The sequence below is a fragment of the Clupea harengus genome, chromosome 3, assembly GCF_900700415.2.
Source record: "Clupea harengus chromosome 3, Ch_v2.0.2, whole genome shotgun sequence".
Classification (NCBI taxonomy): domain Eukaryota; kingdom Metazoa; phylum Chordata; class Actinopteri; order Clupeiformes; family Clupeidae; genus Clupea; species Clupea harengus.
Genome location: NC_045154.1, coordinates 18,802,118 through 18,815,129, shown reverse-complemented (window position 1 = coordinate 18,815,129; position 13,012 = coordinate 18,802,118). Strand labels below are relative to the sequence as shown.

Sequence of the window (13,012 nt, the reverse complement as noted above, 5' to 3'; positions counted from 1 at the left end):
AGTTTGAAATCGACCAGAACATTTGATCAATAATATTGTTTCTTATTTTGTTGATGCTGTGTCCTAAAGGACTTTGGTGAAATAATTTGTGATTGGTTTGGTCTGCCTGTCTTTCAATTACATAATTAAATAGGTAATCATACTGTAGGTGTCCAACATGCATGCTAAATACCCACATCTAATATTTAAATTTTGGCGCTAGACAAAAACACCTAAAGCTGTGAAACAGAAGAAAGAACAAGTCCTGGTGCACGGACACACGGGCTGAAGTTATAACAAACTCAGAATTTGAATGAACCTGTTTTCTGGAATTACCTCTCTGGAGCACAAATCTACACGGTGGCTGGCCTGGGTGACTAGTGGGAAGATAGGGTATATGGTACTCCGTACTTCACGATTTCGGACACATGGGAAGGGCCAACACATAGATGGAACGCCCTGGAACGCCCTCTCCGTCGTCTCCGGGGCCCTCGGAGAGCTCTCCCGTGCACCGTTGAAATTCCTGTCGGTCCGTCATGCCGTGCTGTACAGCGACGGATACCCCTTGGCCGTGATTGGTCCGCTACGACATAATTTCCAAACGACATCATTTCCGGAATCTCACATTTCTGGACCTCGCGTTTCCTGTTTCATTCCCTATATATCACAATACCGCCATGTTTAAAATCCACAAAAAAACTTAAGAAGATGGAGATCACGAACATAGACATATATATAGGTCTGGAAATATCCTCACCTCTATAACACATCGCTAAAAGATTACAAAGATGCGCGAATGACTGCCAATTCTGCAGCGGTAGAGCTGGACACTAAAGACTGCGACTGTTTCCTGTTTCATTCCCTATATATCACAATACCGCCATATTTAAAACCCACATGAGCGCCAGCATCTGACAGAGTAGGTGCCAGAGCCCGGCAGGAGCAGACAGCAATTCAAATATTTTGTCCAAACAACCTTTGGACATATTCATTCATATCATATCATGAGACATATCCAACAGCCTCATTAGAATCTGCATCGACAATGATGCCATCTGACAGAAATAGCCTATCTCCATACAGTTCATTTCTTTTAAACTTGCTTTATGATGCATTTGCCGCCTGTAATCACGTTGTGACAGCTAGGATACAAACAAATTCCCGCAACAGGAAGAAGGCTGTTATCCTAAATGTGAAGTTATTTTATTCTCAAAAAACGCCCGACAGCAAGTAAAATATTTAGTCGCTCACACAAACAAGCCCCGTTAAACTCACAAGCGCGCACAAGAGGGAGATAAGCATATTGAAATAAAATTATTCACATTGCAAGATCGGAATGAAATGGCCTACACATTACACACGCTAGGCATCTGTATATCCCTAAATAAAACTCACGTTATATGCTACACCAGAAGAGGCACGAATAAAACAAGTCAGTTTTTTTCTTGAAAAATGTAGGCTAAGTACATGGCCACATTCGTTATAAAACTATCTACATAGTCCAACCATCGAGGTTTAATCCATGTTGTTGTGGAGAAAGAAGATGGCATCAATCATATTTCATTAAAGCTTCACACTTCTTACATTGGACATATCAAACAGCCTCATTAGAATCCACATCGACTATGAAGTCTTCCGACAGAAATATCTCCATACAGTACATTTCCCCTCATTAAGTGTCGTTTCAAACTCTCCAGATGACAGTTTCTTTTTAAAAAAAAAAACGTTAAGTGCACAAAGTGATTTAATTTACTCTCAAAAACGAACTTCTGCATTATATGAAGCAAACATGTTCCAGTGTTGGGAAAGTTCACTTTCTACATGAACTAGTTCAGTTCATAGTTCACAAATTTTAGAATGAACTAGTTCAGTTCATAGTTTATAATTCAAAATTTAGAACTAAGTTCACAGCTCCAAAAAATGGAGTTCTTTTTTTCAATATGCTGCGAGTTATAATTTTTCTGCAATACCGCTCTCGGCCTCTACGCAACTCGGCGCACACACATTGTACTTGCTTAAAACACACAGCTGTCACGGGGCTATTACCGGACCAATACCTTTCAAACTCGGTGATATTATTCACAACTCATTTGTCCTTCATTCTATCAAATATGATTAAACGGCATATGGTATTGCACCCGTGAGGCAAGGGAGTAGAGTTTTGTTCAGTTATCTCTCTAGACTGATTACTGACCAACCTTCCACCTTTGAATAATTAAGCAATATAGTACGAGTGCGAGTGGGGTAGGTAAGGGATATTCCCACGGGTGGTGTTCGGCCGTAGCCACGAGGCCGGAGGCCGAGTGGCGCAGGCAACAACACCCGTGGGAATATCCCTTACCTACCCCACTCGCACGAGTACTATATTGCTTTTATAAAACAATTTTATAGTCAACCAATTAACATTTAAACACGAAGTTATTGATTAAAACATGTTTATTTCGCCATTGTTTCTCCGCAACAAAAAAATAGTTCCATTGTCAACGTCTTTTGGAATTATAAGAACTTTGAATTAACGGTTATCGCTTAATTGTATCAACGTGCTATAGAATGTTTCATCGCGGAGTGATTTATTATTAGCTGTGAAAAGTCCGAGTTGGGATGTCCTGGGATATTCCAACTCATGGAACGTCTCTCGTCCAATCAGAAACAGCTAAATAATTCAATAGAACCCAATTGTTTTATAATGTAACTTATAAACACTTCGTTTTAAAGCGCTGTGGCCGTCCTTAAAATATGTGTCAATAAACGAACTTCTCCATCATGTGAAGATGACAAGTTGACTTTACTACTTATTAAGATGTTTTAAATATGGAATGCTTTATCGCGCAGGCAGCAGTCTCTCAATTTGCCAAGATGCTGATTATGGATTATCCGTGTGCTCTGCCCTGCTATTTTTTCTAACAATACAATATTTCTTTGTTTGAGTGTGGTTGTTTAGTGCGATGGGGGTATATTATCGTTACTGTCTATAAAGGAAGACATTGCAACAGGAAAATCTCCTGCTCATCTCCATTTGCCCCCACCTGTCACGTCTCTGCTACCCACCAGTTGGGCTCTCCCCACACTTCGAGAAACGCTGTGGTAGGGGGAAATTGACAGGGTGGTTGCAATAATAATAAAACAAATATTATTATTTTAGTAATTGATACACATGAAGTTTAGTTTAAGGCAAAGGGTAGTGATGGATAAAGTTTTCTATAAAAAACAAGTGAAGTCTTTCATTCTCACTTTCCACTCTAAAACTATGAACTGAACTGAACTATGAACTGGTTCAGAATTTAAATGGTGAACTATGAACGTGAACTATTCATGTTTACTTGTTTGAACTGAACTTTGAACTGGTTCATGAGAGGTGTGAACTTGTACAACACTGTCAGCTTGTCGGTCTTGACGTTCAGATGCTGTGCCTAAACTAGCTATAGCCTACCATCGTCTCGTCACATGATAAAAATAGAGACTTGACATTGGACCACAACATACATATTACCCAGCAATCATCATTGCAAATCTGAATATGACAAAAAATACCAAAGAAAATAAGAACGTATTCATTTCAGGGAATCGTTTTTTAATAGTTTTAATATTGTATATAAGAAAAGCATATCATTTTGTTATAGAGTGCTACTATTTTCCCCACAAATAATACCTACCATGATAGAGATACGTTTGCCCTTTCAGGTGATTATATAGCATTAGACACACTCTAAAATTTCATATCATGTGACTACACCTGCTGCACTTATCATCTGACTAGTTACAGCTGGTAGGGGGGGCACACGTGTGGTGAGAGGTGGGAGATAAACAATGACGATTTCTAACTTTCAAAGACGTAACAAAGCCACGTGTTTTCGACAAAAAACCGCTTCTCCACCTACTGTTCTGGCAGTGAATTGTTTTCAGCACCCCCAGCCTTTGGAGAACCATAAAGGCAACAGAAATGCTAATTAATCCGTCCTATCCGGCGGCACGCCCATCCGTAACGGAGTCTGAGTACCATACTGGCACCTAGGGGAAGGGGAGCCAGTTCCTTCTTTTCTTCAGGAGAACGTCCACTTTAAGCCTAATGAATTTTAACCCCCTCCTAGAGTCCATGATTCCCTGGCAAAATAGGTTCATCTCTCCATCACATGTCAATACCATCAAAATAAATTTGAGGATGTCAGAAAAACTAGTCACCAACTAAATCATAACTTAACTTTGGTAAAAGCCTGCATAATGTTGCTTTGAAAATTCTCTATGACGAGTTATCCTAGCACAAGTGTGAGCCTATTTTTATCTTTCTTTAATTTGATTTCAATTAAATAGTTAGCAATGCTTTAAATTAGATCCAAGTTCCAGTAGGTAGCAGCAGTGTAGCAAATATCGACCACAACATTTGATCAATAATATTGTTTCTTATTTTGTTGATGCTGTGTCCTAAAGGCATTTGTGTTTGGTCTACAATTCTTTCAATTACTTCATGAAATGTGTGTGACAATACTCAGCTGTTAGTTTATGTAAGGTTCTTCAACAAGAAGAATAAAAGAGTTCTGTGAAGACTTGTTAGGTGTTACACACCTTCAGACCAGTACAAGAGGAGAGGACATATACCTTGTGGACGACCAAACCTGCCATATTTACAAATGAATGAATGAATAAATAAATGTCCACATCCATGCATTTAGACAGAAATAAATGAATAAATGTATTAATTAATGCACAATTGTCAATCAATAGTTACTTATAATTTACATTTATGTATGTATTTATTTCTGTATTCATTTATTTATTCATTCATTCATTCATTTATTTCTGTATTCATTCATTTATATCTGTATTCATTTATTTATTTATTCATTCATTTATTCATTCATTCATTTATTTATTTCTGTATTCATTCATTTATTTATTTATTCATTCATTCATTCCTGTATTTCTTCATCTCAATATGTTAATGAGATGTGTCAATCAAAAATAGGTAGGCGGTATTTGACACACCATTGGCTAATCGTTTTCAACGCGTTGTATTCGATTATGTTAGCCTTACCTTGCTGTCATGGAAAAAGGGCAATTGACCGATCGCGAAACTCCTCCCTAGAACGGCCCTCGTCCAATCATACCTTAGCAACCGCTACTAAGAGAAGAAGGTCCGACAACTTTGAGGTCTGAGCAGCATGGTGAAGCAGTGTGCTTACGGGACTTTTAGATCTGACATAGAGATTAGAGGGATGCGTGTTTTTTTTCCGCATTTCCAAAGCCCAAAACACAAGAGGAAAGGTGCCGGCGGTGGATTAAACGGTGTGGGAGACCCCACTCCCACCTCAATATATCGAAAAACACACATATGTCTGCTCCAAAGTAAATGAAGCTGCTTGCAGCTAGCTATGATATCTATCTAGCGAACTACGCTATCGCTAGGCATGATAACTAACTGTCTAGTTGAGAGAACATCCCCAAACAGTTATGGTTCATGACAACTTGTATTATTACCACTACAAGTACATAACTAGTCTCTCCAACTAAAGTGTTAATGTTAAAATCAAAATGTTACCGTCAAAATGTTAATGTTACCGTCTGTAAAATTGCACTCTGAGCTATCCTAGCTAGCGATAGCAAACGCCAGCATTGAACAGAACTTTTAACGAACACTTTGTATTTATGCTTGATACAACATTGAACAGAACTTTTAACGAACACTTTGTATTTATGCTGCTGGCGTTTGCTATCTCTGGCCAGGATAGCTCAGCGTGCAATTTTACAGACGTAACATCAACATCGCTAGCTAGGATAGCTCAGCGTGCAATTTTACAGACGGTAACATCAACATCGCTAGCTAGGATAGCTCAGTGTGCAATTTTACAGACGGTAACATTAACATTTTGATTTTAACATTAACACTTTAGTTGGAGAGACTAGCTCGAGCTTAACATACTGTATCAATGTTGAACAAAAGGCCATTATGAAGTTTGTGGCATTTTGTGAATGGGCAACCTACTCCTGAGTATCCCAAGGTATGCATAAGGCACAACCTGAGAGCAATAACCTGGTGATCTGATACAAAGCCATAGCATTACATCAGGATCATCATTTTACAAGGAAGTTATCACTACAGTGACTGTGAAATACTTTCAGCAACATGCACACACATCCCTTGAACAATAACGTCACTAGCAGCTATCTTGATCCACACTGGTACGTTACTGTACTGTTCTCTAGATTGTCACCATCCTAGCTAGCTAGATCGATAGATACCTCCAGTACCAGAGTGTCTCGCCAGAGACGGAATAAATAATAAGAATAAATAATCTTTGTAGGTTATTAGCTAGCTTGAAATATTATATACATATCTTACCCAGTGGTGAAATAACATGACTAGTCTACAAGGTTTGTGCTGGTTGCATTTAATGAAGAGGTCGTAGGGTTTCTCATTTCTTTTTATTGAGACCTGTATACTTTTGCTTCGATTATTGTTGTGTCCACTTCGTTGTTGATCTTAATATTTTGGATATACTTCCACTGCATACTGCAGTCCCTTTTGCCTTGATCTGGAGGATATCGTGGAGGTATTACTCCAAAAATCATCACTCACACTGACAGCTATAGAGCTTGTCCCCGTACTCGCCATGGCTTTTAGCTTGACAGTTCCGGGAATTGTGTCGGACGTAGCAACAGTAACTAAGGGGGCGGGGCCCTGGCGATCGGTCAATTGCCAGAGACTTGGCCAGGCTGGCCGATCTCATTGAAAATGAAAATGAATATCCAATCATACCTTAGCAACCGCTACTGAGAGAAGAAGGTCCGACAACTTTGAGGTCTGAGCAGCATGGTGAAACAGTGTGCCTACGGGACTTGTAGATCTGACACAAGGTACCCTGCGAGATTAGAGGGACACGTCGTTTTTTTCTCGCATTTCCAAAGCCCAAAACACAGGAGGAAAGGTGCCAGCTGTGGATTAAACAGTGTGGGAGACCCCACTCCCAACTCAATATATCTCAAAATACACATATGTCTGCTCCAAAATAAATTAAGCTGCTTGCAGTTAGCTAGCTATCTATCTGGCGAACTGCGCTATCGCTAGGTATGATGACTAACTATCTAGTTGAGAACATCCCCAAACAGTTATGGTTCATGGCAACTAGTATTATTACCACCAGAAGTACATAACTAGTCTCTCCAACAAATGTGTTAATGTTAAAATCAAAATGTTAATGTTACCGTCAAAATGCTAATGTTACAGTCTGTAAAATTGCGCATTGCGATAGCAAACGCCAGCTAGTTGCCAGGAGCTTGACATACTGTATCAATGTTGAACAAAACGTCCCAAAAGGCCATTATGAACTTTTTTTATTTAAATCTTTGTAGCAAGGGAGAGAACAGTCAAGCTAAGAGCAATAAAAAAGCATGGTGTAACAATAAATACTACTTTACATGAGAATTAGAAAAACAACAACCTAGAAAAGAGGAAAAAGAAGTGCAGGAATGTAACTGCTGAAGTGCAAGTTAAGCGCTAGTCAGGTGCCAGTTAGGAGGGGAGGTGCTCTCTGAAGAGTTGGGTCTTCAAAAGCTTCTTGAAGGTAGAGAGGGACGCCCCTGCTCTGGTAGTACTAGGCAGTTCGTTCCACCAACGTGGAACTACAAATGAAAATAGTCTGGATTGCCGTGCTTGCACGGACGGCAGTGCCAAACGACGCTCACTAGACGAGCGCAGCGTCCTGGGTGTAACATTTGCCCTTACAAGAGCATTTAGGTAGGTGGGAGCAGAACCAGTAAGCACTCTGTAGGCAAGCATAAGTGACTTGAACTTAATGCGAGCAGCTACTGGCAGCCAGTGGAGCTCGATGAGTAGCGGGGTGACGTGTGCCCTTTTCGGTTGGTTGAACACCAGACGCGCCGCCGCGTTCTGGATCATCTGTAGTGGTTTCACCACGCAAGCCGGCAGGCCCGTTAGGAGGGCGTTGCAGTAGTCAAGGCGGGAGCTCACCAAGGTTTGCACCAGCAGCTGGGTGGCATACTGGGTTAGGTACGGCCTGATTTTGCGGATGTTGTATAGCGCAAATCGGCACGACCTGGAGACAGAGGCGATGTGGGCCGTGAAGGTCAGTTGGTCATCAATAATGACCCCGAGGTTTCTTGCTGTTTTGGATGGAGCAAGAGATAAAGAGTCAGTATTGATCTTGATGTTGTGGTGGATGACCTGTTTGGCTGGGAAGACCATCAGTTCCGTTTTGGCCAGGTTCAGCTGAAGGTGGTGATTTTTCATCCATGTGGATATATCAGCGAGACAGTCCGAAATCCGCGCCGAGACCGTGGTGTCCTCAGGAGGAAAAGACAGAAACAGTTGAGTATCATCGGCATAACAGTGGTAGGAAAAACCATGCGAGCGGATGATAGGGCCCAACGAGGTGGTGTAAATGGCAAAGAGAAGTGGTCCCATCACCGAGCCTTGGGGCACCCCAGTGGTGAGGCGGTGAGGTACAGACAGCTGACCTTGCCATGACACGTTGAACGAGCGCCCAGTGAGGTAGGATTCAAACCAGGAGTGCGCATTGCCAGAAATGCCCATACTTGACAGTATGGACAGAAGGATGCGGTGGTTGACTGTATCAAACGCAGCTGATAAGTCAAGCAGGACGAGAGCCGAGGATTGAGCTGCTGCTCTAGCTGTTTTTAAGGCCTCCATTACAGACAACAGGGCTGTTTCGGTGGAGTGACCGCTTTTGAATCCAGACTGGTTCGGATCGAGGAGATTGTTCTTTGACAGGAACTCGGTGACCTGTTTGGAAGCTGCCCTCTCAATGGTTTTAGATAGGAGCGTGAGAAGTGAGACCGGTCGATAGTTTTCCACCTGAGTGGGATCGAGAGACGGCTTCTTGAGCAGCGGCGTTACCCGAGCCACTTTGAAAAGAGAAGGAAATGTTCCAGAATTAAATGAAGCATTAATCACCTGTGTTATTGCCGGTAAGACGGCAGGCGATATGGCTTGAAGGATGTTGGATGGGATGGGGTCCAGCGGGCATGTAGTTGGACGGCTACCTGTTAGGATTTTGGAGACCTCACTCTCGCTGAGAGGGATGAAAGAAGGAAAAGATGAGCTATTGACGGTTGCGCCCTTAGGGGAGGGGGACAGTTGGTCGAACTGTTGCCCGATGGCTGCCACTTTCTCTGTGAAAAAGGAAGCAAAGTTATCAGCAGTGAGGTTAGTAGCTGGGGGGGAGGAGGAGGGTAGAGCAGAGTTTTGAAGGTGGAGAATAGTTTCCGAGCGTCAGTTGCACCGTTGATTTTGTCATTGAAAAAAGTCTTCTTAGCAGCAGTGATGCTGGATGAGAAGGAGGCCAGCAGTGTCTGGTAGCTTGCAAGATCGTCCAGCGCGGCAGATTTGTGCCACTTTCTCTCAGCCGCTCTGAGATTGGAGCGCTGCGTTCGGAGGGTATCGCTCAGCCACGAATGAGACTGGGTAGATCGAGCTGGTCTGGTGGAAAGTGGACACAAGCTGTCCAAGCATGAGCTCAGAGTGGAGCAGAGAGCTTCTGTGGCATCATTGACACCTAGTGAGGAGAAAGTGGATAAAGGTGGAAGAGCTTTCTTGACGTTTATTAAAACACGTGATTTCGCTTGTAATTAGATTAATCGTGCAGCACTATTTAATTGTTTAAGAAGTCTTTGTTTCAAAAACCACACACCCCTGTGCCATGCCCCAATGCTAAAGTATGTACAATTAGGTTTAATGTTTAATTAGTATTTACCCCTTCTGTTAATGTATGCCTTCTGTAACGTGTATTTTCAGTTAGTGATTAGGAGTCTGTGTGTTGTATAAATGCACTAGTGTGATTTCCCAGGTGTAAATCGCATACATTGAAGCCTATATAGACTGATACCATTTGCCATTCTGTATCAGTGTCTGAATGCTTGTGCGTATTGTTTCACTGAAGTCCTTTAGGGCACGGCATCAACAAAAATGATAAACAATTAAATAGTGCTGCACGATTAATCTAATTACAAGCGAAATCACGTGTTTTAATAAACGTCAAGAAAGCCAAAGAGACGCCTGCCTCTGAGATCGCTACAACATACATTCAAACATTCAAATGCGCAAGGATCTGCAAATCGGTTTTGTTTCTTTTTTTTATGATAACCATAGTTATCTTATTATCATTGGTAAACACGAGATTGACTAAGTTAAATTTCTAAAAAATGTAAACTTGTTTAGCATCAAGAAAAGGTGCCTTCAAATGAAAGTGTTGATGAAATATACAAACATCACATGTAGGCTATGAAGTACTTTATATGCTTATATACTTCCAAGCAAATACGTATAGTCCTAATCAATACACATAAATAATTCTGGTAGAATGATGAATTACCTTTTCATTATGTGCGATTTTTCAGCAAACTGAAGTGATTGACCAGTTAAAGTTTTATTGCGCAAGTAATGTTCCAGGCACTTAAGAGCAATTTCATCAACTTCTGGGTCAAATTTGTTGGCAAAAAGATGCTGATGCCTGAGAATCCAGTTGAGATCACCGGCACCATACACACACACATCCCTTCTGTATATTCCATTGCATGGGGGATAAGATGCCCCCCTCCTTACATTTCCTTCATTTGCAATCCACTTCACCAGACAGGCTATGGAGTTCATGTCCGTCGTGTCGTATTTGTTGTTGGGAGGGCTGGACCCTGGCATACCTGGCATGCGCTGAAGAGATGCCCAAAGGTGCTCATCTGGACTGTATGTGTCCTTCTCCCACTCCATCAAAGCTTTAGCCTCTGGGCTTTTAAACAAGTCCTCTACAAACTCTTTTGACAGCACAAAGTAAGCCTTTCCAGAGAACATTGGGGTACTGATGGGAGGGGGGCTCTTCTTAATGCCAGTCCGAATGACACCAGACTCAGTGACCTTGTAGTGGTACTCCCAGCGAGCTTTCTTGTACTCAGCAGGTGCCACAGACTCTATGGAGTTCTTTCCATTTAGCACTTTTAGTGCTCGCACCATCTCTTTGTTGGTTTTGATGGGGAAGTCAGTTCCACAGGTATTGATAAGGTACTTCCACTCAACAGTCGAGTTCAACAGATCATTCATGCAGTTCAGGTCAGCTTGGACTCGAGACCAAGAGGCATAAACAACCCTCTCCAGTTTGCTTGCCACAAACACATTTGGAAAACAAGAAACAATGGCTTCCGCAGCCTTCATGAAGTTTTCTGGAGACTTCTTGTCCACATGCACACAGTACACATTCTGTGGTGTGTACACAGCTCTGAGGAGCCTCTCAAACATCTCGATCTTCTCATGGATCACCATGGAATAGGCAATAGGAAAGTCCCGCTCTTCTTCACTGAGAGCTACGGTTAGAAACCCCCTGTCTCTGATGTAAGCACTGCAATCCTTTGTTGAATTGAGATAGAAAGACTCTGGCAACGGTTTACGTTTTCTCTTCTTCAGAAGTCTGCTGAGGTCCTCCTCATTAAGTTCTTCCACGTCCCCTCGGATTATGGCTGAGCAGGTCAATAATTCTCCCAGGTCACTGGTAAGTAAAGCACCTGCCTCTGTCGGCTGATCTGTGTTGTAGCACACATTCTTTGAGCTGCTCCATAAATTGGTCTCTGTGCCAGTAATATATTGTTTTATTAACGATCTCACTGTCACATTAGATTAGATTCAACGTTATTGTCATTGCACAGAGTACAAGTACTGAGACAAGCCTTTCAATTGTTTACTTGGAATACTTAATGTGAAGATACAGTAATCCACAAAATGCACAAGTATATGACACAAATGCTTTAAAAGCCAATTCAATAAAAGCCACCGTTTAAAAAGGGAATATTTTCCTGCTTTGTGTTTAGTGTTCATTTAGTAATATTAATGTTTTTTGCAATGTTGCAATGCTGCACTTCATTGCAAAAGTGGTAAAGCCACATTCCCACAGCCCTGCTGGTGTCTTATCTCTACCACCTGTCTCTGGTTTTCTCCCTGTGTTTTCCCTCTCAAGGGGTTACACAAAATTCAGGGAAATGGATTTAAGAGTATTTACATGTGTGGTATTGTATTAAAAGATGATTTCTTTGACACCACAAAGTAAGACTGATTGCTGAGCATTTCCCCCAGGTTCCCAGTCTGTAACGTCTGTGTTTGAGATCGCACAGCAGCCTGGCACTCGGCCCCTGAGCCGGATCAGTCTAACATGCTGGTAAGCCCCGTAAACCTCTGAGCTATTCTGTCCGTGTATTAAATCAAAAGGTGATCTCCGCAAAAATGAGTCTTTACTTTTAGAACAACTTTGAAAATGGCAATCAGTATTTGCACTGTGGCAAATGAGAAACAAGCAAGGCACCTGGATTCCCTACTTAACAAATAGAACCAGGCTACTGCTTGGCTTGAATGCATTCAGAAAATACGGAAGAGTATTACTAACGCAACCAGTAGTTTTAGGATAAATAAGCTAATCAAACAAGTCAAATTGGTCCAATCCAACCTAGCCGGTATGCAGGTGGGGGAGCAGGTTAGTTCTGTGTGCAGTGGCAGTGTCTAAGCTGTAAAGGCAGTCACATGGCCACACGGAGAAGGAGAAGACAAATGTGCTGGTCCTCATACACATCCCTCATGTAGGCCTCAGTGTAGATTAGAAATATCCCTGTCAACACACAGGTGCACCTCCGTGAGGCTCCCTCTCTAACTTTGGCTATGTGAGGTGTGTGTGTGTGTGGGTTTCACATGAGTGCATGTGAATGCAATGAAATTAGAGTATACTCTTTTAAGTGTTAGTCTGAAGTCTCCAGATTTATGTATTTATTGTGTATATCTTAACATCAATAAAAATAAAAATACAATCAATAATAATGACACCAGCAATAATAATAGCAACAATAAAAGCTGTAGCTATAACTAAATGTATACCCTCTGTAACAGAGGTAATCTTCCCCTCGCTGTCTTACTCTGCGTTGTGTAGTTTAAAGGAAAACACAGCCACCGACCTGGAATTCGCACGTTTTATTGCTCTCTGATACATGAAAAAGAAGAAAATAAAATCAGAAACTAGCCAGTCGCTCAGCTCCT

The 13,012-nt window shown here is 41.7% G+C and overlaps 1 protein-coding gene across 1 annotated transcript in view; it reads right to left on the bottom strand.

Moving 5' to 3' along the window:
* Nucleotides 1–10,318: 10,318 nt before the first annotated feature.
* Nucleotides 10,319–13,012, bottom strand: part of LOC116219269 (beta-1,3-galactosyl-O-glycosyl-glycoprotein beta-1,6-N-acetylglucosaminyltransferase 3-like) — an 11,385-nt gene continuing 8,691 nt past the window's right edge. Inside the window, exon 2 of the mRNA XM_042707424.1 lies at nt 10,319–11,517. Coding sequence (XP_042563358.1) covers nt 10,319–11,517 — 1,199 coding nt within the window. The remainder of the gene's footprint in view (nt 11,518–13,012) is intronic.